At 34.5% G+C, this 11,892-nt stretch overlaps 1 protein-coding gene across 1 annotated transcript; it reads right to left on the minus strand.

Annotated features, from left to right (window-relative positions):
* Window positions 1-952: 952 nt before the first annotated feature.
* Window positions 953-6,891, minus strand: LOC149564674 (uncharacterized). The gene is made up of 2 exons (XM_089818225.1): window positions 5,129-6,891; window positions 953-2,475 (listed from the first exon to the last, which is right to left on the minus strand). Exons 1-2 carry the CDS (start codon window positions 6,263-6,265, stop codon window positions 1,909-1,911), a joined length of 1,704 nt encoding a protein of 567 aa, XP_089674351.1. The 5' UTR covers window positions 6,266-6,891; the 3' UTR covers window positions 953-1,908.
* Between the last annotated feature and the right edge of the window lie 5,001 nt (window positions 6,892-11,892).

The following is an 11,892-nucleotide window of genomic DNA, read 5'->3' on the forward strand; positions in this document are numbered from 1 at the left end:
AATAAATGCATGCTATCCTTTGGTACTTAGCACTGATTGATTGATTTTGGTTCCCAGATGGAACTATCATTTGCATTTTCTTCACAATAATGAGATCTATGAATCATTACACATGCAAATCTATGAATCACCACATACATATTACATCTCGCTGAATCTAGATCACCACACATACATTTTACATCTCGCTATTTCTAGCCTCACCGTCTGAACCTGGTTCCCATACACGTTTTGCCCTCTTTCATATATATTCACTGCCTATAGATATCAATATTTGCTCCATTCTAGCTATGTTGTGTCTTGTGCTTTTGCTATGTAGATGTGGTATGGATGCAGTTTCATTATCTCCTACTCTTTAAGGGATTAATATAAATGCTTGGAATTACAAATTATGCAGCTTTCCCTAAAAACTCGTAAGAAATGAAAATATAGCAAATTTTATTTTATCTGTTATAGCTGATAAAACATGAAATGTAAATTACTTGTAATTTCTTTGCAAATTAACCATTGATATAGGGAATTTCCTCAATTGATTGGATCTAGTTTTTGAAAATTTGTTATATAAATTAGAAAAGCACTAACAATCTTCAGCTAACTATTCCCACAAATACTACTGGGCTTGCAATTGTAACCAAACATGAAACCAACTTAATTGAACTTTCTAACATATGCCACTGATTCTTTACTGTGTTGTTCTGCCACCCTTTACATATCCACAGTAACAAGCATTCTGGAAGTAATTTAGTTTAAGTCAATGCCTGATGATTAAAGAAAAATGCAATTACAATATGCTCCTTGTGTATGCATGATAAATGGAAAAGAATACAGAGGCGAACTTCATTGTTTTCGGAATCATGAACAAAGGAAGATGAGCCAGTTCAATGAATGAACAATTGACTGTAAAAATAAAGTTAGTAAATTGTATAGTTATTTCACTCCATACAACGAGGAATTGAACACAACAAAACTCCTCTATTGACCACTGATATTATGAACAAAATTGGTTTAAAAACCATTTACATATTATTTGATTATTGAAGTGACTGCACAAGTATACTAATAATATTAAACACACTTCAAGCATAATGCCCTCATTACATTGTGAAAAAAAATGTTATACTGAACCAGCTGCACATCCAATCAGACCAAGCATATGGACTAAACAATTTATACGATATGAATGTGTATACAAGAGAACTTGCTGGATCAAGACCACTCCTGACAATGGTTCCTCGCCCTAGCTTGTCACTGATTGCAATCCATACCAAATTATACCCAAACATCCGAATAAGATATATATATGCTTTAGAGCCTGAATGCCTGATGACAACTCCCGCCTTGGGAATGGAGCTGTATTAATGTTGCAGACTGATAGAAAGAAACTAATCAATACGTTCTGTGTCTGTTATTTAGGAGAGGGTAATTTGATGACCTAATGGTGAATGAGAACAAAGGCCCAAGTTAAGCAATTAGAATTTCTATGGAATATAACAATAAATATGAGGAAGACAAAACCCACATCCTGGATACTAAATATAAGGAAACCCAAATGTCCTATACCACTTGTAAGGAACAAGAATGACTTCATACCTCTGGTATGGAATCTCAAAAACTCCTAACCACAGTGAACACTTGGTTTTCACAAACGCAATACCAGGTGTGCTTAAAATGTTGGTCAATGAGGTAAAAAACATAAAAACAATATATTATGAGGGGAAAACCCATATCCTGGATATGCTTAAAACCCTGAGGCTTAAGCTAGGATTGATAAGCACAAGGGTAATTGTAGGTGGGATTTACTAAGGTGCCAATGAATGAGGGAAGTGGCATTATCTCTGTTGAATTGAATTGGTTACAGGGGAAGCCAATTAGGATGGTGTATGGTGTACCCGATCAATCAAATTTAAATTAGTCTCTCCAGCTCCTGCTAAAGATGTTGCGGAGCCGGCTTCCTGCAATTCTCTGCAGAATCTTCTTTGCACCAGTAACCTCCATCTCTGCAAGCTTCTGCAGATGTTGGCATGCTCCAGCCATGGCAATCTTCTTCCTGCAACTCTTGCTGGTAGAAAGAGCAAGCAAAGCTAAAAGTGGGAACCTTTTAGCCACAGTTTGGTTCCTTGGATCTAGCAACTGCACGAGCCGTGCAACACTCTTGTCATCCTTGACAAATTCCCTCCTATTAGTCTCCACAACCAGTAATGAAGAGAGTGCCTGTGCAGCCATCTCCTGAGAAGTACTGGGCTTAGATTCAAGCATTTTGACAAGTGGAGGAATGCACCCAGCTTCACCCAATGCCTTCTTTGTCTCCTTATTGAAGGATAAATTGCAGATCGCTGACGCTGCCAATTGTTGTACTGTAGAGTGCCCATTTTTCAAAACTGAAGCAAGCTGTTTGAGAAAACCAGATGCAGAAATCAGGGTCTTGGCAGCAGTGAGGGAGGCAGAAAGGCTGTTGATTGCTCTGATAATCAATTCCTACACCCATTAAAAATCTTTTGGGTTAAACGGTTTACAACTGCGGAGCGTTTGACCAAACTTTTCTGTCAAAAATTTAAGAAAAAACATTGAGTTTACCACTGTAATATTATCACGTTCAGTGTGTTACATTTTGGCTAATAAATTAAGACTTAATGAATATGAGCTAGCATAAAAACTTGAAAAGCATAGAGTTATTCAGCCTACATAGAAACTTGGTGAATAAATTTAAGCTTTTAGTTAATCTAATTTCCGAAAGAAAACCATAATCAAATTCTAAATAGATTTTGCTCCCATCACTTTGGCATTTTGTATGAAAACATTTTATGACTAGAATTCGATGAATTTATCAAGTTTAGGTTTCCGCAACAAAACTATATTGAGATTTATTTTTCCTCTATTTTCAAGTCCCCTCTTCAGAGTTAGGATTCCCGAACATTCTTATAAATTTTTTAATAAAAGCAGTCTAATATATGAAAAGTACGATGGCAGTTAATATATTGACTAAATATATGCTCTTAAAAATACTTCCCTAATATAGATGTAGAAAAGTTCACCTAATGAATGAATCTGGTGATCTTAAAATTTGTTCAATCCTAATCACCCTGCCTGTGATTTTGGGCTCTCCAACTCCGATAGTAAACCTATTAATATATTTATCTTTGGGATAATATATGCCAAAAGTTTTTAAGTTCTTTAGCAGTGAAGGATATCTGTTAGCACAAATCTCTATTTGTTAACTCCCATTGATAGCATGCTGAGTTTTATCCTTGATTTATGGATGCATGTGTCAAAACTAAATCTGATCTTTTAGTCTCTTATCAATGACCGGATTCATTTTAGCCTAACTAAAAGAGAACTGCTGATCTTCATTGTAATTTCACTTTATACGGTGGTTTTATATTTTATAAAGCATACTTTATTTAATTATTATGCAGATTGTAATGCAATTAATGAACAACAGAATTTCATTCTTTTATCAGCTCTGTTTTTTCTCTGTAACTTTCTCTTTTAATCTTCTAGCGAGATTCTCAATTTGTTTTGCAGATTTAACTGTAAATGTCTGCAATATCTATCCAACTGATAAGAATACGACTGTTAGAAATATTCAAGAGGTTTAATAATTATTAGGGAATAATAAACTTACATCTGTATATATGAGCACTGCAGATAACCTGTTCAGATGTATATTTTAGATGAATACTTGCAATGATCTGCTATTTATGAGTAAAAGATATATAAAATAGCAAAAGAAACGTTACAAATTAGCCAGCTGACCAAAAATAATTAATGAAAAAGCATATTCGCAAGGGCAAAAAATATTAAAGATAGAGAAGATTAAACTTGGCGTTAGGAGTACTGCAGATTCTTTAGTGTTCAGCTTGTTATTTTTCATGAATCAGCTGTTCTACTGCCCCTTTGGAGTAATAAAAGTGGATTTACTGAGGATTCTTCGTATTCTTCGTCCAGCATTATCATAAGAAAATTGCAAAGTAGCTATTTGAATGGCAAGCAGCAAATTTATCAGCACGTTGGGTTCTTCAGCCCCCTTGCAGTTTCGATTGTGGGCGGTTTAACATTTTTGACCAAAACTTGCAACCAAATTATAAATTTATTAACCTACTAATTTACTGATCAATAAATTAGAATCACAGTGTCGATTGTTCTTTCAACATTTTCGATGACAATTGCAGATATCGGAGATTCCAGTGGCATACCGGGGCATTCCATCACTGATCTAAAGCGCCTTTCCAGTCAAGGATTACTCTTCGTCATATTTCAAACCCAAATATTCAAGGACTTTACAAAGTGGTTTACGATGCAGTGCATTTATTAGCAGGCTGGGGCGCTCTACCATAGATCAATTCCTTTGTAGTCTGGAGACGGAATTCTTCTTTGAACCCATTTCAGATAGCAACATGCATATGCCACACCATACTAAAGGGTGAATGTTATTTAGTAAATTCCTAGCCTATTAAGCTCTCTACCACTGAACCATCCTCTTTGCAGTCCTGAGAGTGGATTGATCTTTCAACAAATTTTACATGAAAACTTGATGAATGTTCTAATTGGCGAATCGAGATTCACAAAAAAATCATGTATCAGCGACTTAAAAAGTCTGGAGACGGATTTCATCTTTGAACCCATTTCAGATGAATAGCGCCATACTAAAGGGTGAATATAATTTAGTAAATTCATAGCCTACTGAACTATTTTCCTTTGCAGTCCTGAGAGTGGATTGATCATTCAACAAATCTTACATCAAAACTTAGATAATCTCCTATATGGTGAATCGAGATTCACCAAAAAAAATCACGTATCAGTGACTTCGAAGTCTGGAGACGGATTTGATCTTTAAACCCATTTCAGATGAAAACGTGCATATACAGCACCGTACAAAAGGATGAATGTAATTTAGAAAATTCCTAATCTATTAAGCTGTCTACCACTGAATTATCCCCCTTCGCATTCGGGAAAGTGGATTGATCTTTCGACAAATTTTACATTTAATCTTAGAAAATCCCCTAAATGGTGAATCGAGATTCAGAAATTATATACCAACCAATTTGCCACAAAGAAGGGGAAGATTATTTATAGGCATTGACGAAGAGATATTAATACAACATATTTTGTTTTCTTAAAAAAGCCATACCTGCGATTTGGGCGTACCCGGTTCAGACAGCAGTCCTAAAAGCGACTGAATTCCGCCCTCTCCAGCAATCATCTGCCTCATCTTTTCATCATTAGAAGCCAAGGCATGCAAGCATTCAATCGCGCTCTCCTGAACAGGTATCGAATCCGAGACCGCCAGACTTAACAACACAGGAATCGCCCCTTCCTCCGCCATGGCCCGTCTAATCTCCTGCACCCCGGCCACATTCCTCAGTGCACCCGCAGCAGGCGCACTAACCGCCGGCGAACTAGACCGGCAAACCTCAATAAGCACCGAAACCCCACCATAAGCCGCAAGAGCCCAACCATTTTCCCCGTCTCGAGTAAGCCCTTCAACGGCAATGGCAGCCTTCTCTTTACACGCCGCCCCACCAGTCTCCAACATTCGCACTAACGGGCCAAGAGCACCTTCAACCACCAATCCATGGCGGCAACCATCAGTCTGCGCCAGAACAGAAACGGCCTCAACGGCGAGCTCTTTCAAGGCATTGTTGGAATCAAGAATGTGCACAAGGCAGGCCATGTCGCCTTCCCGAGCCACCAGAACTGCGTTTTTAGGGTCCTCGGAAAGGAGCTGAATGAGGGATTCGAGCGCCTTACGTTTGAAATCCGTGTGCCCGATCTGTACCCGCGCAAACAGGTCTCGAGCAAAGAGGCACACCTCCTCCCGCGTGGCTCCAGGGCCAGGCCGGGCCAACACAATCGCATTGCTCTTGTTCAAAACGCCCGTTTTAATCAACAAGTCGAGGTCATGGACATGGAGATTGAGCTTCGCCGCCACCACATCCAGGTCACTCTGCATCAAGAGCTTCCCGCCGAAGGACCCATCGCTGCAGCGCTGAGTCAACTCCCTGGTCTGCAACAGGGTCGCATGCACGCCGGGTAAGAGGTCCGTCAAGAGCTCATTCTCGCTCCAGTGAGGGGATTCCGACACGTCTGCAATGCAGGCCTTGAGTGCATCTAGCCGTGTGCGGATTATTTGCCAGCGGCCAATGAAGACCTTGAGTTTGGAGCAACTGATCAAGAGAATCGCTATGAGCTGCTGGATCACCGCAAAGCATTGCTCTGGGTGGAGATATGAAACACTGAAATCATCACTCTCAGGCTGCTGTTCCATCGATTTTGGCCTTCTATTTGTGTGTGCGTAAACATCGAGAAGAAGGGCAGGGCAACATTGAATTGTATCTCATATGAAACATGGAAGGGATTTCCCCTAATGCAACATGGGATTTCTCCTAATGTTCCAAAGGACTATAGTGAAATGGGTCTCTGGGTGTCAGTCATGGCTTCTCAGTCAAGAAAAGAAATTAAGTTCAGAGGACGAGGAGGATTACCCAGTCAAGGGAATTTCATTCACGAGCGTCTGTATGTAAAGTCTGGCTGTTTGTGTTTACTGTGAAAGACTTTGATTGCAATGCGGTGGGAAGTGAGATTGCATAAATGTATAAGGGAATAATGCCGCTTTTACCTTTGACTACAGCTATGACGGCTTCGTTTGAGCTGCAGGCTGGGGTACACATATGTAGTTATATTAGTTGCAGGCGAGAGCGACATTATATTAAAGTTGATTGATCATAGAAGAGAAAGGCAGAGGCATCATGTACGCGTAAGCAATCCATATTCTATGCCGTATGAAGGTCCCTCTCCCAACTTGCGGTTGCTTCCACCCGGATGTTAAGTCCGTGCATTAAATAACAAGCTTTGCTACGTGGGTCTAACCATGTTTTGGCTCTTCTGTTTGTTGTCGGTAATGTCAGTGTAATCTTGTTTAATGGAGGAAACTATCCATTTCTGGCAACGGGATTCTACTTTGGCAGGTGCATTTGGGAAAAAAGAATTCCAGATAGGAAATTCAGCTGTACCAGGAGCATGTATCTGCCCATTACCCTAACATTAAGTTGCCTGAGATTAACTCCTTTTGCTAAGGACAAATTTATGGTCTTGGTATTTTATTATTAGTAAAGAATGGAAAAAAAATTGTTTATTACGATTTGCTATTTGTGGTGTGAAGTAATTTGTATATAGCTCTATAATAATAATGTTAGAAATATATTAGACATACTATGAATTAATATGGAATGGAGAATGAATGAATTTTAGTATTTCTTAGGAGATTAACAATTTATTACTTTGAACTTTTTGCATTGTATTTCAGTTTTTTTTGATAGGTAACATTTTTTTTTTTTCATTGATAATAAAAAAGGGAATTGATTGCCAAAAGTATAGTTGGCCAAAAGCAATACAAACATATATCATCCCTACTCCTCCACATATAGTTAAACAATATTCAAATTTCTTAAAAATTGTAAATTTTATATCTGTGTTTTAATCTTCAATTTTTTTATTTTTGCATTTTCATTTTTAAAAAACTTATATTTACATTATTTAATGTTCATTCTACATTTTTCTCTTAAATTTCATCTCTTATTGGCACACTCGTTGCATGTACAAAAGTATGCGACTACTTAGTGGACTCTTCTTTGTGAATCTTAGTCAATTTGAAAATCAATGACCCATTCACACTATCAACTTCTAAATCATTTGATCATCTTAAACTTTATTCCTCTAGCAAGGTCACCTGATTCTTTGCTTTTAGTTTATGTGCTTAGATTTTGAGTTATCAAGAAGTTTGTGTGTGAATTGACAAAGATTAGATGAATTGATGTGTTTATTTTATATAATATTATTTGTGAATGATATATTATAATTATTTGAATTTTGGGATGCATAAGTAGTTTCTATGTTTAATTTTGTATACAAGTTGTTCTTTTGGAGATTAGATGTCATTTTGAGAATTGATTTGTAGAATATATTTTCCAACTCTTAGTAAAAATTATATTAATGAAAAATATATTTTGTATTTATGAATTTGTTTAGTAGAGAGTATTAATTAATGTTTGTTGTAAAAAGAGGTGTAATGCTTATGTCTATAGTAAGTCACATTTTAAAATATATGGCATAGATACAATAGATTTATTCTTCTATATACACACACTTATGATTAAATCAAAATGAACAATGCAAAAAGACTTAAACCTTAGTTTAAAATGAAAATTATGAAAACACAATTGATAAACTTTTTAAAGCTTACAAAGAAACAAGTTCTATTTATAACATATTTATTTTTTAGTACTATGATGCCTAATTTTTTATCAGTCCAGCAGCAATCAAGTAGATGAATTAGAATAGGATCATGCCAAGAAATCTATCATCTCTGATAATTTATTATTATATTAGAGAGGATAGCATTCTAAATTAGCTTAATGCACTACAAAGAAAGGGATAAAAAGGTACCAAACCTAGACAAATGAGGTGGACAAAAGCCAAAGAATCTTATTTATTTGAAGACTAATACTAGGGCTTAATTTTTTCTTGTATCCAACCACCAACATTAAGTCCCTAGTAAAAATAATAAAATATTTTTCAATTAATATGACAAAAAATGTTTAATATTTAGAACTTAAGACAAAGGACTTCTTCAACATCAATAAGGTTGAAGTAAATATATGCATGATTAGGAATGATTTTAAATGACTAATTATTGAAATGTATGTAAAAGTCTAATACCATTTATTACTATCATTTATGATATAGTATAATTATTATTCTTTTTCTTTAAAAAACACATTCAACATAAACTTAAAAAGAACACTAAATTTCTATAAAAAAAATATGAAGAGAAGCATACACTTAGTGCAACTAGATACCTATAATCAATGTATATATTATAGATCATATTTAAATACTCAACAAAAACTAGATACATGTAATCAATGTATTAATAAATAGTTGCTAGTAGTTGAGAGGTCCATTCATTATTGACCAATATGTAGATAACTTTTTATAGATAATAATTTGTAAATAGACTTAAATTATAATATTCTTCCTTACAATTTGAATATACTTAAAAGAAATGAACTAATAAAAGATTATCTCAATTCAATGTAACAAATGATCTAGTATAATAGATTTCCTAATCACTAATCTCTTACTCATAGGACCTAAAAAGACCTAAAAAAAACAATCACCTAAAATTTGATTAAAAAGCACACAAAATACAAACATACACTTTTCATCTTTATATTATTTAACCTCTTTCTAATAAAAGAATAACAAAATTCCTCCATAAACCTAGGACCCCATAATCACACAAATCTTAAAGTTTGACCTGAATTATGTAAAAATAATAGTAGTAATAATAGTTTATTAATGGTAGAAAACCAATAAAACGGCCCCACTTTAGCCGTTTGGGCGAAAAGTGCGACGAGAATTTCCCGGCTTGACTCTCATACAAAACAACCGCGTAACACGGTTTGCCCTTTCCTTTTAACCGCCGCATACAGACGACTCATTTCACTCTTTGCGTAGGTGACTGTTTTGACCGTTTACTTTCACCGTCTGCGGTTTAAATTTTGGCAGAGTTTGCTGTGAAGCGGGACAGTGTAAAAACAATAATTACTGAAAAGAGAGTAGAATGTGTGTTTACCTATGTCAGTTATGGCTTGGGAATAAAGGCGAGAGGAGCATGAAAGAGTTGATTGCAACAGGTTGGAAAAGCGTGATTGCATTTGCATGCGAATTATGCCTTCTTTGACTACCTACTCATCATTATTAACTTATTTATGTTTCGCTCCTTTCTCCTCACATGTCATGAGTTTATCTTGGATGGGGACATGGGTTTGAATCTATAGGCAAAGGGGGCCTATTCAATGGTAATGTGTTTTATTTTGTGGGTTCTAGAACTATATGTCATGATTTTAGAATGACTTTCAAGATTTATTTTTAAAAAAATATTTCAAAAATTTATTATTTAGATTTAATTTTTAGGATTTAAACTATCATAAATAATATCATAATATTGACATATATATTTTTTACATCCTTAATTCATGGTAGGTAATCGTGACCTATAATAATTGAAATGATTAGTACCTAAAATATTTCATTTTCCTTATTCATATAGATGCTTATATCATTTCTTTTGTCCTTTTTTCCGTATTTAATTTAACCGTAAACATTGAATACTGATAACTTAAAACTTTTCTTTTAATAATATGCTTTTTTTTATTTGAAACATTGATTATAACTTATGTCTTCTTCAACATTTGAAAATAAAACTATTGCCTTGTATTCCCTTAGGGCCTGTTTGGTTGTAGGCATAGGAATTGAGTATTAGAATTGAAAATGAGAATGGGGTTAGGAATGAGGAATAGGAATGGAAAATATGTATTCCAGTCCCGTTTGGTTCACCTGGAATTTGTTTGAGAATATGTTAATCCCTTGTTTGGTTTTACAAAATCGAATTTCAATACTATGATGCCTAATTTTTTATCAATCCAGCAGCAATCAAATAGATGAATTAGAATAGGATCATGCCAAGAAATCTATCATCTCTGATAATTTATTATTATATTAGAGAGGATAGCATTCTAAATTAGCTTAATGCACTACAAAGAAAGGGATAAAAAGGTACCAAACCTAGACAAATGAGGTGGACAAAAGCCAAAGAATCTTATTTATTTGAAGACTAATACTAGGGCTTAATTTTTTCTTGTATCCAACCACCAACATTAAGTCCCTAGTAAAAATAATAAAATATTTTTCAATTAATATGACAAAAAATGTTTAATATTTAGAACTTAGGAATGAGGAATAGGAATGGAAAATATGTATTCCAGTCCCGTTTGGTTCACCTGGAATTTGTTTGAGAATATGTTAATCCCTTGTTTGGTTTTACAAAATCGAAATTGGAATGAGGTTAAGTTAAAAAAAAATTTCCTCAAATTTTATTTGTTTTAGTTTAATATTTTTTTGATTTTATTTTCAAATAATGTATATCTATTTTTGTTTTACTCATTGAAGTTAATGAGGAATTTAAATTATTTTAACTTTTTTAAATAAATAGATAACATCACCCATATATTGGTCATTTATATACAAAATCATATATAAAAAAATCCATGATCATAATTAAGTTGAAAACAACAAAATAGATATATCATTTGTTTAATTTGTCCAACATCAAGTATAAAAACTCATAATACAATTTACATCTCCAATATCTATCTTTTAACCATATTTACGCATTTGGTCCCAAACCACCATAAACCAATATTGTGATTATAACAATTAGAACACAAATAATACATCGTTGAAACATGATTTCAACTTTTGCCATGGAAGCAATCTCCTTGGCAGTAGTATCTCGAATGTTGCACAATTTGCAACCATTCCTTTCATCTTTTGTATAGTTAGATGTGGTTGACGTAGATGGGCCATCCTTGGCCCATTGAAAGAAATTGCAACCATTGTCCTCCTGCATTCCAAAACTACATAAGTGCTCGCCACAAGCTCTTAGTACATAAAAATTAAACATTAAAAAAAATAGTAACAACCTTTCAACTATTTGGACAACAAAAAAATTATGCCTAGGATTACGGTATGTGCGTGAGGTCCTCATCACTGTTGTACCAGCACCACAGTCACATAATGACAAAGTATTTGAAGCCATCAACCTTATACAAATAACGAACCAATATAATGAGAGAAAATAAATAATGAACAAATTATAAACAAAATATCCCTACTGATCAATGTATACATAACTCTAAAAGCATGTTAAAAACATGCAACAAAAAATAACTAATTATAATTCTATCTTCATATATGCAAAAATAAAATGCTTGAACAATTGAGAAGACAATAGGCAAATATTATAAGTGACAACCCAAAATACAACCCAAT

The sequence above is a fragment of the Cupressus sempervirens genome, chromosome 3 (genome assembly GCF_028749045.1).
Source record: "Cupressus sempervirens isolate cs-2001-9-10 chromosome 3, ASM2874904v1, whole genome shotgun sequence".
NCBI lineage: Eukaryota > Viridiplantae > Streptophyta > Pinopsida > Cupressales > Cupressaceae > Cupressus > Cupressus sempervirens.

What these genes read in the sequence shown, in the direction of transcription:
- LOC149564674 (XM_089818225.1), bottom strand. Translation starts at nt 6,265, where the DNA reads ATGGAACAGCAGCCTGAGAGTGATGATTTCAGTGTTTCATATCTCCAC. An exon ending in CGGGTACGCCCAAATCGCAG is followed by an intron (nt 2,476 to 5,128) that starts GTATGGCTTTTT and finishes TAATGGGTGTAG; the next exon opens with GAATTGATTATCAGAGCAAT.